The sequence below is a fragment of the Lagopus leucura genome, unplaced genomic scaffold (genome assembly GCF_019238085.1).
Source record: "Lagopus leucura isolate 7727_CA_CO unplaced genomic scaffold, USGS_WTPT01 Super-Scaffold_100001, whole genome shotgun sequence".
Lineage (NCBI taxonomy): Eukaryota > Metazoa > Chordata > Aves > Galliformes > Phasianidae > Lagopus > Lagopus leucura.
Window position 1 is genome coordinate 102447817 of NW_024962262.1, and position 23397 is coordinate 102471213.

The following is a 23397-nucleotide window of genomic DNA, read 5'->3' on the forward strand; positions in this document are numbered from 1 at the left end:
GAGAGAGCTGGGGCTCTTCAGCCTGGAGAAGAGACAGTTGCGAGGTGAGAGGCCTTTCAGAATCTAGAGGGGAGCTACAGGAAAGAAGGGGACAGACTCTTTAGCAGGGTCTGTGGTGATAGAACAAGGGGAAATGTCTTCAAGCTCTGAGAAGGTAGATTTAGGTTAGATATAAGGGAAAAATATTTTGCAGTGAGGGTAGTAAGGCACTGAACACACGTGTGAGGTAACACACATTACCTAGTGATGTGCTTGATGCCCTGTCCCTGGAGACCTTCAAGGCAAGGCTGGATCATGCCCTGGGTATCCTGATCTAGCAGTGGTATCCCTGTTCATTGCAGGGGCATTGGACTAGATGACCTTCAGAGGTCCCTTCCAACTCTAAGGATTTTATGATTCTAAATATCAGTTGCTGGTATGTCTTATTGCACCTAGTGGTCACAAAAAAAGCTGCAAATAGACCCACAATACACCATAAAATTCGAAAACAGGAGCAGCAGTCCAAAGTCACACCTTCCAGCCTCACCCTGTTCTGTAATACGGTTATTACTGCAGGCAAAAAAGTCCTGTCATATTAGGCTGTCATATTAGTATCAGGAATGTAGATACTAAAAGCTTTGACATCCCTTCTCACTCTTATCCAGGAAGCTCCTGATGGCAACATAATTAGAGTAGACTTCTGTACCTTGATCATGTTTGACAAAGAAAAACTCTTCAGCAACTGCAAAGACCCAGGAGATTGCCAGGAATGGTGAGATGAGCAGAGTAAAAGAAGAAAACAATCTCTTTACCTTTTTTGGGACACAGGATGGAGCTGTGAGCCTTTTCTACTAGCACTCCTTCTGGCTGTTGAGCATTTAGTAATAGCAGTAATGAGCATATAGGAGAGAAAAAGTGGATTAGAAACAGATACAGACAAAATTTTGGTCCAAGCCTGAGATTCTACTTTTTATCATCAATAATAAAAAATAAAAAAATTACAGTCAATCATTTTAATTTCAGATAAGAAATTTTCAGAATATTTTAGCTTGTGAATGCTTGTGAAACAAATGTTGCAAGATTCAGCAGAGAGTTAAGTAGGAAGAACATAAAGGGGCATAAATACTTAAGATTTTGTATTTAGAGGCCTGACCACAAACAGAAGAACAGAAGTTGGCATGAAATGGAGGAGACCCATATAATTCCTAAATTTCAAGGCCCCAGCTCAGGCCATTAGATTCTAATTTTACACCTTGAATAACAAGGGACAACCCCTACAATTACCCTGCACCAAACTAGGAGTTGCACAAAGTCCATTTTAAGGTCTAAGTAACAGAAGAGGTTGTCTGACCCGGACTAAAAGGAGTTTGGTGATTGTATCTTTCTGTCCTTGGTTTGGGACAAATGGTATCTCTTTGCCACAGAGCTCTTTGGTGGCAATGGCCTCTGTGCTGAGAGTGATGTTCATGAGCCCTGAAAATAAGACACATTTAGTGCAGAAAACATTGCTTCCCATTAATATAACAGAAGTCACTTGTTCGCAGCAAAAATTTCGATTAGAGCCCTACTTACAGGAGGTTCTGTACCTCCTAGCACTAAACTGAATATCCATGACTTTAGGAGAAATGCACATGAGTAGCCTAGGATAACAGGGCACATAACCCAACCTCCTCACTCAGCCCTTACAAAGCATCCTTGCCTTGGCCCCATTCCATCCCAACTCCTCAGCCCCACCTCCTTCTTCTCCTCACCCAGTCGCTCAGCTGTGACACTCCAAAGAAACGTCTTTACTTCTCCAGCACATAAGCAGCTGCTGTAGACACAACCCTCACATGACTTCAGCTGGAAATGTGGGAACTCCTCCATAGTCATTTGGATCTAACAGGGCAGCAGGGATGACAGAAGGTAACGAGACAAATGTCACACATTTTCTAAAATAAGGCATGGGCTTCAGCCATCTCTTATCTAAACATACCCTATTTTTCTTGCAAAGACTGTCAGGGCTCACCAACCTTCATACATTGCTGTAGGTAGTTGAAGACTGTGGCCTTCAAGATGAAGGTTTCACCCTGGATCACAGAAGATGGAAGTGTGAGCTCCACAAAAAAGGGCTTGAAAACAAGCAGACTGGAGGCTGAAGCTAGTCCGAAGCCATTACGTCCTGTGCAGAACATCCCAGCTTCCCATCTTGTGATGGTATTAGGCACAGTGACAGTGACAGTCTGGTTTCCACTAGGACTGAAGAGAAGTAGATAGCAACAGAAGCATTTAATAGAATCTTGTTGTATGGAGCAATAAATGACCTAGTCTATGCCCTTGACCGCAGTACGCTCCATTCCCTGACCTCAGTCTAACAGCTAACTTCTGCTGAATTTGTAGCCCTTGGAATACAGGCAAAGAGGCATGGGACACATCATTCAGATGAAACAGGCGTGCCAACACGAGGAGGGCTGTTGTGACAGTAATGCCTCCTACTTTATGATGGCAGCCTACAATGTCAGAGGCAGATGTTGGTGGTGTAGCAGTAGAGGCTGAACTTTCGCACCAATATTCCATTATATCTTGCTGCCATATATGGCAAGCAGAGGGGCAATCTGGCAAAATGGTATCTGATATGGACATGCATATGTAGCAAAGGTGTATCACAGAGCTCCTCTATGCAGAAAAAAAATGCACCCACTGACATTCAGTGATACTTGCTAAGCATTTATGGAGACCAAAGAGCGGATCTGAGCACAGTGAGGAGGTAGGTTGTTTGTTTCATCAGTGGCAATAGTAGCAATGGGTCAGTATTACTGGTGCAGATTTTTATGGGTGGCATGCAGGCTCTTGTTCATTGCTGGCAAAAACACAGAGCTAATGGTGGTGATTATGTTGGAAAATAGCATTTTGTAACAGAAAATTTGATCTATCAAATGCTGTTATGATGATCTTTGTGTCTGTTGCAATTTTCATGGAAATAAACAGGAGGCATTACTTTCAGAGCAAAATATGTACATCATGAGCAGCTGAGGGAAGAGGTATTAAAAATATCTATTTCAGGTATTTGATTTTGGCAGCTTTGTCCCCCATGCAGTCCCTTGTGAAAGGTAAGCTCCCCTTGGCATTTCACTCTTTCATCCTCACTGATCTAACTTCACAATGCCTTCACCAATAGTCTCTGAATTAATACCCAGTGCATTACTGCCTTGCTACTACCTTCCATCCATTAGCAGACTCTCCCTGCAGTCCAATATGAAGTCCCCAGACTAGCCTGGAATATCTTGCTATAGGCATTCACTGTTTCTGATGGAAATAATACCTTTCTTTAGATTTTTCTCTATTTCATGAGGACCTTACCTAGAAAAGGCAGGGACTGCTGCCTCAGATGCTTATATCAACAGCAGTAGGTTTGACAGTAAGTTATATGGCTGAAAGATACCGTTATCATACTCAGCACTTTTCTAAGTTAACACTTGCCCCTGCACATATGAAAATACTTCACAGCTGTCAGCAGTTTTGTTTCTCTTGGCCTAGGGATGGAGAACCAGGAACCAGAAGAGCAATAGGAGTGGTCCGAGACAAGCAGAACTTATCAAAAGAAACAGATTTTGCCATTTACCTTTCCATGAAAAACTGACATCTTGAAGTCTAATAGAAAGACATGGCAGACACTTGGCCTGTGCTCACATCACAACTTCTAAGAGCATCAGAGTATTCTGTGGCTGCTCCCACCCATTAAAAAAACATTCCTCATTAAAGCTTATGATATTATTTGACTCCAAGAATTGGAAACATTTGTTTTCCTCTAAAGAATCCACTTTTGCCAGGCATAGACAAATATGAGAGAACTTTGTTTGCTCAGATCAGTCTAGTGGGCAAATCACATATGAAATATCTGCTGATAGCGAGTGAAAAGATGAATATAGCTGGAAGGAGATGGAAGGTGAGAGAGAACAGAGGCGGGGGGAGGGATCTGGCCTAAGCAGATGCTAGTCTCCAGACATCAAACAATAAATTGTGAAGTCCAGAGAAGAAAAGTCTCCAAAAGTTTATCCTGTCTTTCTCCTGAAGCTCAGCAGAAAATGGCTTCCCACACCACCATTCTGCTCCCTCTTCCTGTCTGGAAAACACTAATTTGTTTCCTGGTCCATGGGGAGTCCTGAAAGCATCATGGAGAAAGGACAATATAGATTCTGAGTATAAACTTCTTCACCAGAGCACCTGGAATTCATATAGTGTTTGCCTGTTCAGTCCCTCATCTTCCACTCAATCCAGACCCAAACATTTTCTCTGCCTTATTTGTGTTGGCAAGGCTACCTGCATACTCACTGAACCCTCAGCCTTTCTCACAGGACACAATCCCAAGTCCTGTGCAGGGCTTCTGTGGAGATCAGCTTCTCCTTTATCCCAGGATACATCCCATGAGCCTACTTTGTGAACTGCTGATTCACAGAGCCAGAACAGGCAGACTGCAGGAAGTAAAACAAGCTGCTTTATCACACTGTGCTTACTTTGTTCTATTTTCATGACAGCCACATCCTTTGGATGGATACTTTTTCTGCATGGTCACCTAGTACAGGAAAATATATTTGATGCAAACATCAGCTCCAACAAGGAAAAATCTGGTAGGTATGAAACCCATAATATATGTATTTTGGTGTCTTCTTTGGTAGCTTATGATTTAAATCTGGTTGTATCTTGCTGTCATTCCAGGTCACCCAAACTAGACTCCCACTACTCAGTCTACTCACCCAACAGAATACAAATCCCATAGCCAGGTTTTTGTGAAATACTTGTGCACTTTCTCTTCAGCTGAAGAAACAGGTGAAAACATAGTGGGCTGATAGGTAGATGTCATCAGATGTCCTGCTGGAAGTAACAAACACCCAGCTACCACAATGTCCTCAGGCCCTGATTTAGAGTAGAGGGCCTCCGTACTAGCTCAGGCTGCGAGTCATCCAGTCAGGTCATGGGAAGCACTGCGCTGGAACTAAAGATGCTGAAGCCCAAATTTTACAACCTCTTGTCTTATTTGATACAATGGAGCCTCTTTATGCCTTAATTGTGTCCATAGGCACCACAGCAAGGGCAAATATTCCCTCACCTCAGAAGTTAGACCTGAGATCATTCAGCTTATTAACGTTTCAGAACCAGAAGCCGTAAGGCCAGACAGCCTAATAAGCATAACAGGTTTAAAGTCAGAGAAGTGTCTCTCCTCCATGTGCAATTACAGGAAGTACTGCCTCTTAGCTCAAACTCAGGACTGCTTTCACCTTTTTTACATCCCATGTGAGAAGAAATAGTTGTAAGGTGCTTACTGTTAGATTCCTTATGGGGCTGAGCAAGCATCAACATGGGACTGGAAGTGAACATCCCTCTTTTCTTCATCGTAGTTGTTGACTGATTAGTTAGACACAGTCTTGGTTTCCTGATATTGATGTTGGACATAATTTTCAATCCCATTTCCTGTAGGAAAAAAAGAAAAAAGAAAAAACTGAAGCACTAGATTCTTCCCTTATCTTCTCTGCCTTTTATCCTGTGCCTTATTCTCCCCTTATGCATAGGAACTCAGCTATCCTCTGGCTTAGATTTAGGACAGAGTCACTCAGATCATCAGTAAAGAGCAAACAAAGTCATTCAAGTTAATTCATCAGGCCAAGGTAGAAAAGTTTCTTCTTTTTCAAATGCAAGTTTATTTATGCACTGTGCCTTCTCAGCTTGCAAAGTGAAATTCCAACAGATTAATCTTGGGCAACCCAAGTTGCTCATGATATGGAGATTACACATACTATGTGAAATCCAATTAAAGTAACCAATAATACTTGGCATCCTAAATCATGCAATAAAAATGCAGTAATCACACAACAATTTCCCATTGGTCAACAATTTCAAGTAGTTTATTCAAAGAACAAATGGATTATAAGTGCATAAATGGAACTTATTTCCTCTACTATCTGTAATGACATTTATACATTATTGATAAAGTCAGAGGGCCATACTTTCCTCAATTCATGAATTACAAATTAACTATTTTTACCCTAAATGCTGTAAACACATCAGGCTGATCAGAATTTTGGAACCTGCATGAATTGTCATCTTCAGACACTTGATGAGGATATCTGGAGTTATAAATAGATGGAAAGAGCCCATAGATCTGGGAAAGCAAGAAAAGCAAAAGAAAAAAGTTAGCACAAATAATACTTGGCATTCACTTTGTGTAGTATATCCAAGGCTAGTTTGCTCCTGGCTATCATGCATAAATGTATGTCAGAAAGAACAGGCTCAAAGTTATCTCTTCTCCAACAGAGCCAGCACAGTCTGCTAAAATAAATATGAGACAGAGCAAACAAAGCTGGGTCTGGATTTACTACTGGTGCACTGACTGGCACTCAATCTCTTTAACTGGTGCCTCCTAATCCTTTCCTGTGCCACACTAAGAAAACCTTGATCCTTCTAGTTGGTGCTTTGAGTTCTCTGAGAGACAGTCTCTGAAAACCTCTCTTTCTCCCATCCCTCTTCTTGTCAGTGCAAAGGAAGGAGAAAAAGTTACAGCAGACTCACCATGGAGTGGCTGAGTTCTTTTTCTAGCTTCAGCAAAAAGGCAGTCTGATCCACAGCCCAGACAGCACATGTAGATCCAGGTGGTGCCTGCAGGCGGAGATCAACCTCTGAACCAGGAAGAGTCTTGGGCACTGAGAAGCTCAGCTCTGCCTGGATGTGAAGAACATGCAAACATAGGTAAAACACATGCAACATTTCTGCTGCTGGCCTCTCTACCACTTCTTGAGCAGAGAAGGTCCTTACATGAAAAGAATTCCCAAGGACATGATTTGAATGAAAAACCAAGGAATTTCCTAAGGACTCCTAAAAGGTATTTAAGAAAACATCATGTTGAGATTCTGAGAGGAAAGATGACAGGTCACATGAAAGACAGGGAGAACCATCTTTTCTACCATCACAGGTACTGGTGAACAGGTGACAGCACTGGAGACATCACACAGCACTCCTTGTTCAGCAAACTGACACACCTCACACAGCTTGCTTTCTGCTCCTTTTGGAGCTCCACATTAAAAATAAGCCTAGTATTTATCTCCAGGCTTTTTGTGGAGTTGGTCTCAGTTTCCTGCAGCAGTTTGTATCCTAGCTTGAATCTGACTGTCCCTGGAAGATACAAAGTTGTGGAGCACACGCAATGCTAGTCCTCAGAAGTTAGCCTTTGGAGTGCAAAACACAGCCAAGGAAGCATTTTCCTATGCATATCACAATGACCACTAAGGTATTCTTAATGGCCAATAAAACTTGTTTCTTCCATCAGCCGTTGTCAGCTGCTTTTTCAGTATCATGTACCAAGAAATTGAATTGTCTGCTTCAGTAGCAGAGCAACTGTGAGCTCTCATGGGAGTCACAATAATAACCTGTGCTGGACTTTCCCCTACTGGGTTACACTTGCTATAAGAATCCACAGAGACAGATACAGATATTCTCTGCCAATACATTGCAACATTGCAACAGAGAATCACAGAACAACCAGAGGGCTAAAGACGGAAGGATCCTGTAGAGGTCATTTGGTCCAATCACCCTGCTCAACTGGGGCCACCTAGAATAGTTTGCCTAGGAACATATCCAGATGACTTTTGACAGTCTCCAACAAGAAAACTCGACAGTCTCTCTGGCAACATGTGCCAGTGCTGCATCACCTGCACAGTAAATATATGCTTCCTGATATTTAGATAGAACATCTTGTATTATAGTTAGTGCCATTTGGCAATTGTCCTGGCACTGGGCACCACTGAAAAAAGCCCGTTTCTGTCCTCTTTGCATCCTCCCTTTAGAAGAAGTATCAGCTCTCTTGACCTGCTGGCAATAATTTGTCTAATGTAGACAAAAGTACTGATTAGATTTTGCACCACTGACCACTATCCAGCAGTTTTGCCTCACTGTCTACTTATCCAGCTCATACTTTAACGGTTTCTCTATGAGGATCTTATGGGAGGCAGTCAAAGGCCTTACTGAAGTCGAAGAAGACAATGTTCACTCCTCTACTCCCAAACATCAGGCTGGTGCTTTCACTGTAGAAGCTGCTAATGATGGTCAGGAATGACTTTTCCTTGCTGAATCCATGCTGACTACTCCTGACAATTTTTCTTCTCCTTCATGTGTCCAGAAATTTTTTTCTGGCATACTTGTTCCACCACCTTACCAGGGATTAAAGTGAATAGTTTTCTGCATTCTCCTTTCTTTTCTGAAAATAACACTGACATTTGCTTTCCTCTAGTCTTTGGACAATTTTTCCAGTTGTCCTAATCAAGTAAGATTATAGTGAGTAGTTTCACAGTCACATCTGTCAACTCCCTCAGCACTTGTCTTGCATCCCACAGCAGCTCCCACAGTGCTCAGGACATTGCAACTCCCTTCACTGTACATGTACAGCAGTTAACAAGACATGGTGTCAGCCACATAGAGCTACACAAATTATGTATTCTTCAGTCTCTTTTTTGATTGCAGCAGCCACACTTACCCTCTCACATTTAGTCATAGCTTCCAACAAAAATCCTACCTTATTTCTGAAACACAAGGAGACACTGAAGACGGCAGAATCAGCGATGATTTTTCCATTAGGGAAGATAACATAAACAATAAGTGTTGGAGCTGGAGCATAGACTGAGCTGAAGGTAACAGGGATGGAGAAGAAGCCTTTCAGCACTAGATGGAGGAGAGAGGGAACAAGAGAAATTAGTAAATTCGATAATGGAAAGGGACTCTGATCAGCTTTTGTCCTTCTGTACATGTCTGTTTAATTCCTTTCCTCAGCTACTTCAGGACCACAGCGATTTCTGAAGACCACTGAAACCAATCAGTACATCTCTAGACTTAGTATTCAAGATCTGCAAAAGATGGTTCTGTTTATTGCCTTGTACTGGTTCTGTTTATTGCCTTGAGGAGATGAATGAATTATTTGGAGTTCAGGATTAGCTACACAAAGAATGAGAGTCTCAGGTATCTTTCAAAGCCTTCCATCTTATCATCAAAGAGGTCGTATTTGCCTCAAAGCACATATAATTGAGATTATAATTATGTCAAAGATAAAACACAACAGTCAATCAACAGTCTGCAACCATCAAAATGATAAGATGTGGCATCCTATCTACTCAAAGGTTATTTGTAGGCACAATTGCAAATCAAAGCAATAGAGTTTTGATAGAGGGAAAAGCTATTTTTCATGCCCTTTGGAAGGGCAGCTAAGGGAGACTTATTTGAAAATGAAAGCAACGGCATATGAGCCTGCAGGTCAAGTAATGTTGAGGACTGTTTTCTTCGCACCAAACAAAAGGGAAATGTGAAAGCTAGAAATACAAGCTGCGTGGAAATGATAGAAGAAGGATGATCAAGTTGCAAATTGCTCTAAATTGCAGAGGCTTATACCACATATCCAGATAGAAAGGGATGCCACAGAACATTGAATGCTTTCTAGACATATAACAGGGGAGTGCACTTACTTCTTGGCAGCCCAACCCAAACAGTCTTCTGACCTGCCTGAACTATTCCACTTTTCCCTGTGACCTATGAAAGAATAAAAAAAGGGAAGGGAATGCCAATCATGTTGTCTTTGAGACCACTATGCAGACCTGTGTATTTCTGAGACTGGAAGTTAAATGGGGTATGTGAGGGGAATAAGAGCTTTTCTCACACTTAGGTAACATGAAAAGTTCAGGGGACTTGCTGGAGGATAGAAAAGGTCAATACCTGTCCTGCATCTGTGCAGAGCCCAAAAGAAAGGTGCTGCCTTTCATTCTGCTCTGCAGTCCCAGAATTAAAACCAGGATCCAGCCCCATGATGGGGCTACCTGTCAAACTGCCAAGCCAAAGCTATCCGGTATCAGGCTTGAACCTGTGGAGGATTCTGATATGGTGTCTTGAGACATCAGTACTAGCACTTCTTCAAGAACTTACAAGGTAGGAGAAAATTACACGCTTGGGCCCATGTTCCAGGTCTTCCTTGTAAATTCTGAAGTCCACCTGGATAGCCTGCTTTTTACCACAAGGCATCATTTCTGGCACACGGACAATACTGAGAAAACTCCTGCTGGTGCTGTAGAATGGATGTATGAAATGAGAGGCTCTCTGGTAATTCAAATCAACTGTCCCAGGCTCCCCACCCAAATCCTGATGCAGGACACTTGCCTGGTAAGAGAGAAAAAGGAAAAAAAAAAAACAAAAAAAAAAACAACCACAAAACACAAACAGCAGATAATTTCTTTAGTTAAGCAGGTCAGTTGCAAATCAATCCAGCTGTTGCATGTCAGAAAGCTCAGGCCACTTCTTGACAACACTGTCACACACATTTCTGTGTGAAGAGTTCATGAGGAAAGCTGTTGGGATTCAAAGAATAAGCATCAAGACCCACAACATACTGAGGTGTTTTGAGTTGGAGTTTTAGTCCCTCAGAACGGAACTGTCTTTGAGACAGTACACACTGAGAAGCATGCTTACCCCTTACTTTCATAGTCAATGATACAGAATTTTCTTCACTTACTTCCAGGGAGGCTGGGGTGCTGTTCCAAGTAGTTGTGTTTAGGCTAAATGAAGTTCTTCCAGTGTCTCCAGTGATGTACTTTTGCTGAAACTGCTGCTCACCAAAACTTACTACAAGGAGGACATTTTTGTACTTCAGCATCTCGCCTTTGTAGTCAATGACTTTGATCTGAGAATACCATGGTGATTGATAGAAACATAGAAGACTGTTCAGTGGACATAATCTCCTCCAAGCCAGTAGCAGAATTTCTGCAGTATTTTAGCAGGAAGGTCACCCCTCCAATCCCTAACAATTCTGCTACCAGTAACCTCCCATTAGCACATTTAGGCACAGACAAAATCCCAATACCCCTTTATTGCAAAGGCCTCCTGGCTGCTGAAACTCCCAGTGCTTGGGTTTACATCCCCCAGTGCATGCCCAGAGCTGCTACTACTCAAGGTTTATCTGGCAAATTAAGGTCTTGGATGTTTTTCTCACTTCTGAATATTCCAGCCCTTGCTAGATATGGGGTTGGAAAAGCAGACTCTGTGAAGGCATTTCTCATGCTGTCTTCTCCAAAAGACCATAACTGGGAATTACCTTCCCTCTGTACATCTCTCCAGTGTGATAGTAAGAATTCACATCATCAAACAAGGCCATCCCGCCAATCTTGGAGATGAGTAATTTGTGGGAAGCATTGACCTGTATCTCTGAATGACATCAGTAAGACAGAAACATAAGGGAGGAAATCAGGGAAACCATGAGCCTGTCAGCAAGTTGCCTGTAGAATAATATAATCAGTAATACCAATGTACATGCGCATATATATTTCATACCAAGGAGATGACTTGTCCAAGGCTTTGGGTATCTGGTCTCCTTCACATTATCTTCTATCCCTTAGAAAGGCCCCTAAGCTTTGCTACATGAGATTAGACCACAGACATTCTGAGTGTGTCATGCCTTCAGGAATTTTTGGCTCTAACAATATCCATGAGGTTAGACAGCAGGCCTCAATGGGCTCAAAAACCTCAGAGCTCTTGCTAGCCTGAAAGTCTGTGGCATTCTTGCTACGATTAGTGTATCTTCCCATGCCTCTTCCCAGAGATATTTCCATAATTACCTGTGCCATCCTCCAACAGTGAGGCCTCTGCAACTATGCTGTCCCGATAGTACCTCAAGTCTTGGCTGAAGGATAGGGTCACGTTTGTGAAGAAGCAACCCATCTTGTCTGTCTGAAATCCCAGAGAGAGGAAGAGTGGTCTGATCAAGGCATTTATGTCAGATATTATCCAAATGGGGCAGGAACAGCAATGCAAGGCTCAAATAAGAAAATAAGCACCAGATCAAAGACATCTAGGTCCATGGAAGGTATAAAACGTAACAGAGAAATTAAGTCCTGAGGCAGGAAACAGAAAATGAGAAAGGGAAAGGATGATGCCTAAGGCTAAAGGAATATACAAATGTGTCACTCTAATGGTCTTGAGATCTTGCTATTTTGGGGCTTATCTGTCTACGGCTGCAGAACTTGACCCCCTTTTTTTGTTTGTTTGTTTGTTTTTCTTCAGATCACCTAGCAAGAGAGAAGGTCCAAGCAGGCTGCACAAAGTCTGTGACATTCAGCACGGCAAAGTCTCAGCTCCTGCAGTGTTATGAGGATTTGCAAGACAGGGGCTTCCCACCAGCTCTTGTGTCTGACAAAGGAATCAGCATTACCAGTATGTTGCCCATGTAAGAGGAAGACTTCTTCAGAGAAGTGCCCTCAATTCTATGGATTTAGTCTTCTAGATGCTATTATATATAACTTGAGAAGACCCATTCATAGGAGAAAAAGGCTGGGTACAGATAGCAGTCAAGAATGTGGAGCAGGCACTTGATACGCACAGTGTCATAGCAGATACAGCTACTAAGAGGCAGCACCAGCAGACTTGTGATCAAGTAGCCAAAACCAAGTTGTGACACCACTGCTTTTTCAGCTAGCTCCAGCAGCCTTGTGTTAGCCTGGGGCTCACCACAACTTTCACTGTTTTCAGCTCCTGCTATGCAACTCACCCTGCTCTTGATTTCCTGACAGAGATCAGGTTTCGAAGCACTGGGCAAGAACTGGGATATTTTCTGACAAAGGCTCACATAAACCATCCCCTGGACAGCTTTCCCATAGCTGTATCTGTTTAAGAAAGCAAGGAAAAGAAGAGATATTCAAACAAAGTGTGAAAACACTAGTGCTTGCTTTGTGTGCCTAGGTATACTTAATCATGGCTATTCACAATGTATCACAAATATGGCAGATGTACAGGCCCAAGAGACCTGATGCATTTAATAAGATCAAGCTAGAACACTGCAGTGATATAAGATCAAGAGCCTTGTGATAAAATTAGTATCAGACTATTCTGAGAAATCAAATTACAAGATAATTTTAGGAATGTTTTGTTTTGCATTAAAGTTCAAAGACATACCGTGGAATATTCTGACCTGCTGTAACTGAAGTGCAGTAAATTTCCTCTGAGTCTCATGATACCTGCACAGAAATGTACTTGCCTCTGGTCAGAATTTAGCATAGGGCCCACTTCTCCAAGTAGAACCCTTACCTGCCACATACCTGAAGTGGAAAAGTTTTATCTAGTGCATAAATCACCACTGGTGTCTCAAAGATCACTTCAAATTTTGGCAGCACTGTAAGGAAAAAGAAAAAAACAGACAACTGTAGGAAACACTGGCCAAGGACAGCCTTTCCAGGGAATCAACATGAAGACAGACTGTGCTGGAATAAGACAGGAAACTGAGAAGAAAGGAAGTTAAAACATGAAAGGGAATATTTCCATTATTTCTTTAACAAATTCGAATCTAGTCCATGGCTCCTTTCCAAATTAAAATTCAAACATGTTAGGGGATTTTCAAGTTGGATGTTATGAAAAACTTCTCCAAAATATTGGTTGAGCATTGGAACAGACTGTTCAGGGAGGTGGTGGAGTCACCGTTCCCAAAGGTGTTCAAGAAAAGCGTGGGTGTGACATTGAAGGGCATTGGTTAGTGGGAAATCTTGGTGGTTGGTGAATAGCTGGACTGGATGATCTTAAAGGTCTTTTCCAACCTTAATGATTCTATAATTCTATAGTAATTCTATAATTCTATGTCCATATCCCTCAAGTTCAGACAGCTATTTGCAGTAACTTCCCAGCAGAGTTAATTATGGAATGATAAAATAAGTGGCACTGGACTTCATATTCTTTTGAAAAGCCCATTCCAGTGACCTTATTTTGTCTGATACAGCCATCTTCAGGAATCAGTTGTGTCAAAAGTCTAGGGCCTTGCAGAATTGCTCCTATACAATAACCAAAGGTCTCAAATGCAATCTCTCTCCTGAGCATCAGCTCAGACTCTCTTCTATGATGTTTTTACTTTCTTCATTTGCTCGCAGGATGGTTATAATGAAATAAAAACCCAGATTCATGGAATAGAGACTGAAGTCGTCTCTCACTTCATATATATCCCTCATGCACTCATACCATAGTCCTCAACGGTGAAGCTGCCATATGTTTTCCTGTTGGTTACATTGATAACATATGTCCCCAGCAGAGGCTCATCACTTAGTTGGAAAGACAGATCCGCAATGCCTTCCTGCGGCACCACATTCAGCCACTGCTCTATCCGGTTGTTCTTGGGGTCCTACACCCACAAGAGAGAAAGAAGCAATTGTTCTAGCATCTCAGTGATCCACAGTCTCTAGAAAACCATCTTCAAGATTTCAGTGCTAGTTAGAAAAATAGCTAAGGGACAAGGTTTGGCACAGTACGGTCGAGAAATTTTGAAGATAATATGCTACATTCTGCTGTCAGCATCTGAATCCCCTTCTACACTTCTCTAAATGCTGATCTCAAGGAAATATCCTTTACAGTTCCAACCTGTTAACATAAAGGTCTAAATTGATCTGTCTATAGTTTTGCACTTCAGGAGCAACTCAGATTTCCATTCCAGTAACTAAGAGCATAACATCAAGTGCAAAAACAGGCACAGAGGTTGTGTGTAGTATATTAGATTAAGTAATCTTGATGTTCTACCGTTCTACTTACAGATCCATAAAATCTACCGTGAACTGTAAATGAATAGCCCAGTGAAATGGCTGCTATCAACAGTAATGTAACATCAGATTTCAGTATCACTCACCTGGAGAAACAGGGAAATCTGGGAGGGAAAGAAAAGTGAAAACATTAAAAGAGAGAAATAAGTGCCAGCAACACATACAAGGTACTTCAGATGCAGAGACTTCTGAGAAGGGTGTGAAAATAGCAACTTGGATATTTAGAGCACTGACAAACAATATAAAGAACACAGATGTCACCACAAAGGAGAAATGCAGTGTGGATTCATTACAGTAATGTCTGGAAAGAGAGAAAGGGAAAATCAATCCAAAGGTCACCTAGCACATGCTAATTACATCCTGACAGAGTTCTCTATCAGGAGAACTGCTAGATTGCTAAAACCAATATAGATTTGGCTCATCTGCAGTATCTCAAAGGAGTCACAGAGGTACAAGATCTTGTAGCTTGGGAGGAACCTCTGGAGGTCATCTAGTCCAATGCCTTGGGTAAAGTTTATCTTATTAGAACAGGTTGCTCTCAGCCTTCTCTTGTTAAGTGTTGAACATCTCCAAGGAAAAAAAATGCCTTCTCTGAGTATCTGTTTCGATATCTTCAAAATGAAAGAGTTTTTTCTTAATGTCTAATCAGACATTCCAACTTCCAAACTACTCACTCCTCATATGACAACATCACCATGTAAATCAGTATGCGCCATGCTTGTGCTTGAAGGACTATTTTACTAACAGGAGCAAGAACATCTTTCCCATCTTCCTGGATTACGTCTCCAGCTCCCTGAGTTACTATTCTCCTACAGATATTCATCAGAATGAATGCAGGGGACAAGGAACAGTTAGAACTTTAGCAGATATGCAGAGGAGAAAGGAAGTAGGATTAATGCATAGAACACGAAGTCTCTTCCACAGATTGCAGGGCTAACTTACCGAATCATTAAGCACAATGAAGTCCTCATCCAGAGTCACAATACGAAATTTCACTGAAAGCAAGGAAATCAGGGAATATATTTGTCACTTCTCAATCCTTCCCTGCAGACCCCTATTCTTTCTGTCTCCTCAGACCCTGTCTCCACTGTACACATCTGATAAAATTCACATGGGCATTCTCCCAAGAAAGATAGCATGGGTAATTACCTACTGTCTCCTACAGCTACACAGTCAGCACAGGATGGACATCACAGGCACTGAAAATATCATTTCAATAAGAAATGTCTTCTCGAAAACTTCTGCTAGGGCCTTCCATGATTTTCAAGCAATTGCAGTCTCTTCATATGATTTTACTAGCAAAAAGTCTAGGATCTATTCTTGCTCTCATACGTAGCTCTCACCTGTCTGCCCTGGTTTATAGATGGGCTTGTCCATTTGAATGAAGGTGCCACTGCTTGCCTTGCGGATCAGGACCTTTTTCTTCTCCTCAATATTGACCCCTTGACCAGTAATAATCAGTCTGACAGTGGCAATCTCCTCTGGGCCATCAGCTGGAGGTGCAACCTTTACAAAGAGAGAAAAGAATGCAGCCACCAAGTAATATTACTTCTGGGGGCCCATAGCAGGAATTGACAGTAAAGTGGAAATGAAAAAAGCTAACCTGTCACTTTCCACCCATGCCAGGTCATCCCTTTCAATACCTGAATTCAGATGGTATTGTAATCTCACTGAATTCTACACTCAACCAGGAGGCTTTGCATATCATGAAATCCATAATTTTTCCCACTGCCTAAGTAACTTCATCTCTGGAGATAGGAAAGGGAGTGTCAGGAAAATAAGAAAATGCCAGAAATATGGGAGATAGCAACATGGAATCAAAGGACAGACACTGAGCTATTTGGCATAGCTTCAAATGCTAGACTTTCAAGACTCTGTAACACGTATAAGTAAGAAAGCCAGATCAGAATGCCAGAGCTAACCACGGGGTATTCCTGGCTCATGCAACAAAATACCACAGCAGCCACAGAACAGAATACAGTATATAATAGAAGAAATATTACTTAGGTGTGATTGTCCTATCATAGATCTTAACCAAATTCTCACCAACAATGAATGAGCTGTAAGATGCTGTTTAGAAATAACAAGCATATCTACTTCCATCCAACTGCTGGTCAGTAGCTGAACAGCTGAGCTGCTTCCTGACTGCAGTTCCTACAGAAACTGTAGATTATGTTGTGCAAACCTTCATTTCCTCAAGCTTTATCCCTGGAGCTGCATGAGTATTTCAGAGTATCATGGATTGGAAGAGACCTTAATGATCATCTAGTTCCAATTCCCCTCCCATGAAAGGGTTGCCACCCACTAGATCAGATTATCAAGGGATTTATCAAGCCTGGAAGATGAGCTAAAGCTGCTCTGGTCTGGAATAGAGGAGAAGGAAACAAGTAGTGTGGTAGTTTTTTAACAAATGTGACTTCAAATGAAAAGTTAGATTCAGAAGGGCAATTCAGTGCTGACCAAGTGCTGTCCACTCCACATCTGTAAGAATAATCTATTCTCCTAGCAGACTCGCTCCAAGGCAAAGTAGAGCCTCTCCTTAACAACACTGGCTTTTACAATTCCTGGTTTTACAGTTCCTGAAGAGATGGCATTTGCCTAGGGTAGCTCACCCAGAACTTAGTGCACATGAAAGTTTTCTCCTTTTGGATGGTTTTTTGCACTATAAGATCACGTCCTGCAAAGCGCTCCAGGATCAGCTTTACTTGAATCTTTGCTTCATAACAGGTGATATGGAGGCAGGCAACTTGAACGGATGGGTAACGGAGATCTGCAGGGATAACTACCAGGTAATGTCTGGGACAGAGGAAAAAAGACATCAGAGATTACATCAGATTGAAGGCTCAGAGAGAAAACATACCTGGGCATAAGGTTTCTTCCTAGTAGACCCCCCCCAAAAAGATTATTCATATTTTAACTCACAGCCATGAGAGACAACATGAATGACTCTGCTGCCTTTTGGAGTGATTTGAAAGAGCAGGAAGAATAGCTGATGGTATGGAATTCAGCGAGTCTACCTAGAGTGCTAGAGACTGAAGGAAACAGAAACAAAAATTCAGCATCACTCACAGTTGGTGAAAAGAAGTTGCAGTGTGGAACAGAAGACTCAGGAAGATGGATGTCAGCATCTTGAGAGCTCTGCCTGTCCAGTCTCCAGACAATCTTTCTCTGAAATCACCAAGTTTCTGTTCAGGGGCTAACTTCTTTCTAGGACAGCCTGAATGGAGATTTGGATTTGGGGAGGAGCTAGCTTCTCCCCACCTCTTTCTCTCTCCAGAGATTATATACATTCAGCAGTAGAATGGGCGTACTCTACCGAGTGTCCCTTAGCCAATAACAGATGCTTTGGCTATCTTCCACCAGTTTGGAACATTCCCCCCAACCCTGCAAGGCCACCTTGGAGATATTTGACCAAATGCGCATTTCATATAAATAAATAAATAAATAAATAAATAAATAAATAAATGAGCCACAGAACTTCACTGATCAGTGACCCAGGACAGGTCCTGATCACCTGTGACTTACGTCCCTTTGTTTCAGCTGGAAATGGATTGCTGCTGTGCAGCCAACAGCAAGAGCTCACCCCTGCACACCCTAGGCAATGTTGTTATTTAGGATAGGGGCTCTGTTTATGAGCATGTGTATTTCCACAGGCTGTTTAGCTTGAGAACATGGAGCAACTCCTTGCATGTACATGAAGAACAACTGTATCAACATCACCATCAGCCCTCAACCACTAATTAGCTTAGTGACTTTGCCTTTCCTCTCTCTGCAAATAAGTAAAATGAAAACATTCACTAAAAAAGAGATCTCCACTAGCTTTTCTGCAACATTCATTTGCAGTAGTACCAACCACAAGGAAGGTGTCTCAGGAAATAGTGCAAGTTCTTCAGTGTTCATAATTAGCATTGGAGGGCTAAAGTGTCTCTATGCCATCTAGTTTTGCTCTGTTTCTGAATACGTGAATCACTTTAGAACTCATGGATTAAACAAGGGGGCTGTTTTCTCGCACTGATGACAACCTCTACAGAAGTGTAGACAATTGTGCTGCGTAACCATCCTGGCTTCCAGGAGAGCACTGCCACAATGTAAAGTGTCTGTTGTGGGTCGTACACTGATTGCATTAACTCATGAACTACATTTCTGGCTTGTTTGAGACAACATTAAGTAGTAGTATTAAGTAGTATAGGAACAGGAACAGTCCTTATAGTCAGACAGCTGTGGTTCTGTGCCTGGAAATACTTCCCAGCAGTGTCAAATAATGCAGCATAATCTTTACATATGTAGGTTCTAACATGACATTACATAAGCAGGCAGTTAGGATCGTTTTGTCTGGCAAAATCGGGCTTTCCAGATTTCCAGCTTATCTGGGATACTTGTTCCCAAGTCTCTTTTATACTCTTTTTCCAGCTGAGGTTTGGAGAACTGATCTCCTTTTGACTGATCTCCATTTTATTCTGTCTCCACCTGAGAGCAACTATTGCATCAAGTGGGCTATCTGTTATGCACAGAAGCAGTTGGTGCTAGCACTATCTTAGTCTCAGGTGCATTTCATGGCTCACCTGGACTCTTGACAGTTAGCTTAATCAGTTCTCTCAACAGATCTCAGAAATCAGCTTTCAGACAGCCTAAATGAGTGCTAGGTTCCTAGGCAAGAAAGACTATCATCTTTTCTGTTTCAACGAACTCATTATCTCCATCCTTGTGAAGAAAGGTTATTCCACTGAGAACAGCAGATAAACTTTTAAAATCACCCTTTGGCAAAAATCTGGCATTTTAATAAACACCAGTCATGTCTGCCACAAAACAGCAAATCATAGCCAGAGAGGGTCACATGTTGGCAGACTTCTGACAGGAGCTGTCCAAAAGCCAGCACTGGGGAGAGCTTTCTGACCCTGTCCCATCGTGTTCCTCCTACAGTGTTTGCTCAGGTGCACTCTCTGTTCCTTTCTTGACTTAGGCAAATCTGGCTCTTGGTCACAGCAACATACATTTGAAGGACATGTATTGAAGGAAGTGACTGACCACTGCACAGACATGACCAAAGTCTCCGAAAGGCAGAGAGTAGCAAGATTGTACACAGTTTCTAGTTCTGGAAAGGATCTATCCTTCACGAAAATACACTATATTCATCTAGAGCAAGGGACATACATAGTAGCAATGCTAACCCTGACACCTGCCCTCCATAGATTACCAGAATAAAAAATAGAGAAAAGCAAAAAGTTAGTAAAGGCCATGCATATGATCAAGGAAGAAAACTCATGGTTCACAATAAGAACCAGGTGCGATGGTACCTTGGAAATCACTCCAGTGTATTAATCTAATTAATTTAACGTTATAGTAATATTAATAATAATTAATATGATTAATTTAAGAAATTACAGAGGCAATAATATTAATGGTCTCTATGAGAAGAGCACTGGGAAAGCACAGATGTCTTGCATACTACTTTGGCAGGAGACTGAGCAGAGAATAGAAACTTATCATTGACCCATTCCTGGGAGGATTCAAGGCTAGGTATTATGGGACTTGGAGCCAGGCCCTGCCCATGGCAAGGGGATTTGGAACTAGATAGCCTTTAAGGTCCCTTCCAACTCAAATCATTCTATGAATTCGATTCTATCATTTTCTTTAAAGAACTACATCTGTTACAGAGTCAGTACTACAGAATCAGCTATCAAAGAAACTGAATCACTCTTCAGTTTCCTCTGTACTCATCATCATCTTCAAACAGGCTTGGGGCCTCTTGCATTGTTGCATCCTTTCATTTGCAACCACAAATACAATATCCAGATCACTGACATTCCAAGCTCACTTCTTACACACACACATCATCTATACCTACAGTGTAGCATTTTCTTTGAAGGCAAAAGAATTTGATAGCATTGTATTCCGACAGTAAAATATACTTTTGCATTAAGAATTTTTCACAATCCTTGCAGGGTTTGTAAAACCTGTGAGGCCAGAGGCCATGTTTATGCAACCTCACTAGGGAGTCCTCAGAAGAATTTGTGTCTAATACCAAGGTGAAGCACTTTCTGCTGCTTTGACAGTAGAATTTGTCCACTACACTACAGCCAGGCATGGAACTGACAGCGCACCTGGACAAACACATCAAAAGGAGCAGAAACTGGCAGGGTCAGAAAGCCTGAAGGTAACATACAGTAAATTGTTCCATGTTTTTCTCACTGCTTGGTTTCTACATTGAGACCATCCAAAGAACTGCAATTTGAAGACAAATGCAGAAGCCTTTTTTCATTACTTAAAAAGAGCTCAAAACAAAATGGAGAGCAACCTTTTACATGGGCATTACTGTGGGAGACATCCCAAAATCATCACTGTCTGAAATTTACAATGTTGACTTTTAATTCTCAAACAGTATCAGAGACACTGACTTGAACTTGCTTCTCTCCTGAGCCCCTGAAAGGAAAGCAGATCCTAGCATAGAAGAAGAGGGATGGCCATTAAAATAATAATAATAATAATAATAATAACAATAATAATAATAATAATGAACAGGGAAAGAAAAAAAAAAAAAACACCAGAGGAGAAATACCAGTATTTAGATTGACTGAATAACTGTAGAACTTACATCTGTGTTTTTTTAAGATTTACAATGCCAAAGAGAAGACAGATGAACTACATAGACTTTGAAGAAACAGAGGCATTATGGTGGTTTCACACTGGCAGGTAGCTAAGCTCCACCACAGCACATTCTCACTATCATTCTCACTCCCTCTCCTCAGAAAGATGGGGAAAAATACAATGGAAAAAAAGGTCATGTGTTGAGGTAAGAAGAGGAAGATCATTCACCTGTTACTATCATAGACAAAATAGACTCAAGCATAAGTGAGAATAATGTAATGCCTGCTGCTAAAAATAGACTAGAGCAGTGAGAACTAAAAGCAAGCTAATAATATTATCTTCCCCCTCCCACCCATCCCCTTCTACATCTTCCTCCTGAGCAGCACAGAGGAATGGGAAATGAAGGTGCAGTCAGCTCTGGCCAGCAAGAGCTGGCTCTAATCTGATGTGGGGAAGCTGATGGGCTTTGCTCACAGGGGCCACCCCTGCAGCTCCCCCCTCTACCAAAACCATTCCACATAAGGACAATATAGGCACAAACAATAAAAATAAAAGGCCTTCCTCAGAGCTGCACAGTGACTCAGAACTGGGTCCAAGCAGACAACTCCAATGCTCAAGGACAAACAGCCATTTTCTCCAGAAATATTTATCTCTCACAGACTGGAGTACTGGGTCCCAAGAAAGAGTCCCCAAATCACACAGAGCGAATTAAATTGGACTTACTCACTCTGGAATAAGTCTTACGTTCAGGGCTTATGGAGCAGGCTGAGGGGGATGTGACTTGCTTTATGAGTGGATTTCCTGGGGAAAGGAAAACATGTGGCTGATCCTGAAATTGAATAGAGGGATGATCTCATGGTCAGATTCACAAAGACACCTAAAACAAATGCACAGATGGAAAAGAAGGGGTCATGGCAGTCCAACTTATTTGTCAGATGTAGACATCAGGAGAATTACAAATGTTAAGAGAAGTTTTGGTCAACTTTTTCCAAGCTCAAGATTGGTGCATCCTAAGAGTAAAAAATCAAGCAAAAATGGCAGGAGATCTGCATGCATGAACAAGGAGCTCATGGATAAACTCAAAGAGAAGAAAGTTTACAAAATGTGGAAAAAAGGCCTGGTCACTTGGGAGGAATATAGCAATACTATCAGAGCCTGCAGGGACACAACGAGGAAAGCTAAGGCACCTTTGGAATTAAACCTGGTGTATAAATTATACCTGGTTTAATTTAACCTGGTCAAGAACAACAAGTAAAGCTTTTTTTAAGTATGTCAACAGAAAAAGGAGGACAAGGAAAAATATTGTTCTGCTGCTTAATGAGGTGAGTGTCCTGGTAACAGGGGATGCTGAGAAGATGGAGATGATGAATACCTTCTCTGCTTAAGTCTTTACTTATAAGGCTGAGAAATCACAGGAAACCCCATACCCTGGAGGTAAGAGAGTCTGGAGAAAATATGGCTTACCCTTGGTTAAGAAGGATCTGATCAGAGATCATCTAAGCAAAATGGACACAAATCCTTGGGTCCTGACAGGAGGCACCCATGAGTGCTGAGGAAGCTGGCAGAAATGATTGCCAAACTGCTCTCTATCATCTTTGAAAGGTCTTGGAGAATGTCCAGGATAGAGTTTCCTGGCGATGACTTAAAACCAATGATTATAGACCTGACAAGTCTGCATCAAGGTAGCTGTAGAGTTGGTTGGTACTATATATATATATATATATATATATATATATATATATATATATATATTTTTTTTTTTTTTCCAGGAATAAGCCTGAAGTAATGGTAGAAATATGAACTATTAATCAAGTGTGATTTCTTTGCTAAAATCCTGGACCAATGTAATTACTATACCTGCTGGGAAATCCACATGAAAGACTATATTATCTTAGTGGGCACATACAATGACCTGCACACTGCAAGGAACATCTCCACAAATGCTGCCACAGCTTGTATGTGTACTCAGAATTACCTTCTTGTTCTGGCATGTAAATGGGCTTGTCAGTTTGCACAAAAATGCTGCTGTCAATGTTCTAAACAAAGACCTTCTCAGTTATTTATTTTGTTAATCTTGATCCATCAGATCCTTAGGAGGCAATCTCACTGTTCCCGACAACACTTTCTCTTATTTCTGTCTCCTCCAAAATATCATCTCTTTATCTCTGGATCCACCAAAGTAAAGCATTAAGGGAGGGTTCCTAGTTTGTGCAGGGATATGTGACCCAGTGACAGATCTTCATCTGGCATGTTCAGTACCAAG

General features: G+C 41.6%; 1 protein-coding gene across 1 annotated transcript in view; it reads right to left on the reverse strand.

Moving 5' to 3' along the window:
* The window catches only part of LOC122178132 (alpha-2-macroglobulin-like protein 1), a 28674-nt gene extending 11306 nt beyond the window's left edge, over positions 1–17368 (reverse strand). Inside the window, exons 1-21 of the mRNA XM_042868103.1 lie at positions 17162–17368; positions 15893–16055; positions 15492–15544; positions 14636–14653; positions 13978–14137; positions 13060–13144; positions 12524–12638; positions 11595–11706; positions 11075–11184; positions 10496–10663; positions 9913–10143; positions 9459–9522; positions 8519–8664; positions 6523–6672; positions 5999–6115; positions 5280–5427; positions 4713–4830; positions 1992–2217; positions 1731–1857; positions 1331–1452; positions 792–846 (exon numbers count right to left, since the gene is read on the reverse strand). Of these exons, the coding sequence (XP_042724037.1) occupies positions 792–846; positions 1331–1452; positions 1731–1857; positions 1992–2217; positions 4713–4830; positions 5280–5427; positions 5999–6115; positions 6523–6672; positions 8519–8664; positions 9459–9522; positions 9913–10143; positions 10496–10663; positions 11075–11184; positions 11595–11706; positions 12524–12638; positions 13060–13144; positions 13978–14137; positions 14636–14653; positions 15492–15544; positions 15893–16055; positions 17162–17368 (2695 nt within the window). The remainder of the gene's footprint in view (positions 1–791; positions 847–1330; positions 1453–1730; positions 1858–1991; positions 2218–4712; positions 4831–5279; positions 5428–5998; positions 6116–6522; positions 6673–8518; positions 8665–9458; positions 9523–9912; positions 10144–10495; positions 10664–11074; positions 11185–11594; positions 11707–12523; positions 12639–13059; positions 13145–13977; positions 14138–14635; positions 14654–15491; positions 15545–15892; positions 16056–17161) is intronic.
* Between the last annotated feature and the right edge of the window lie 6029 nt (positions 17369–23397).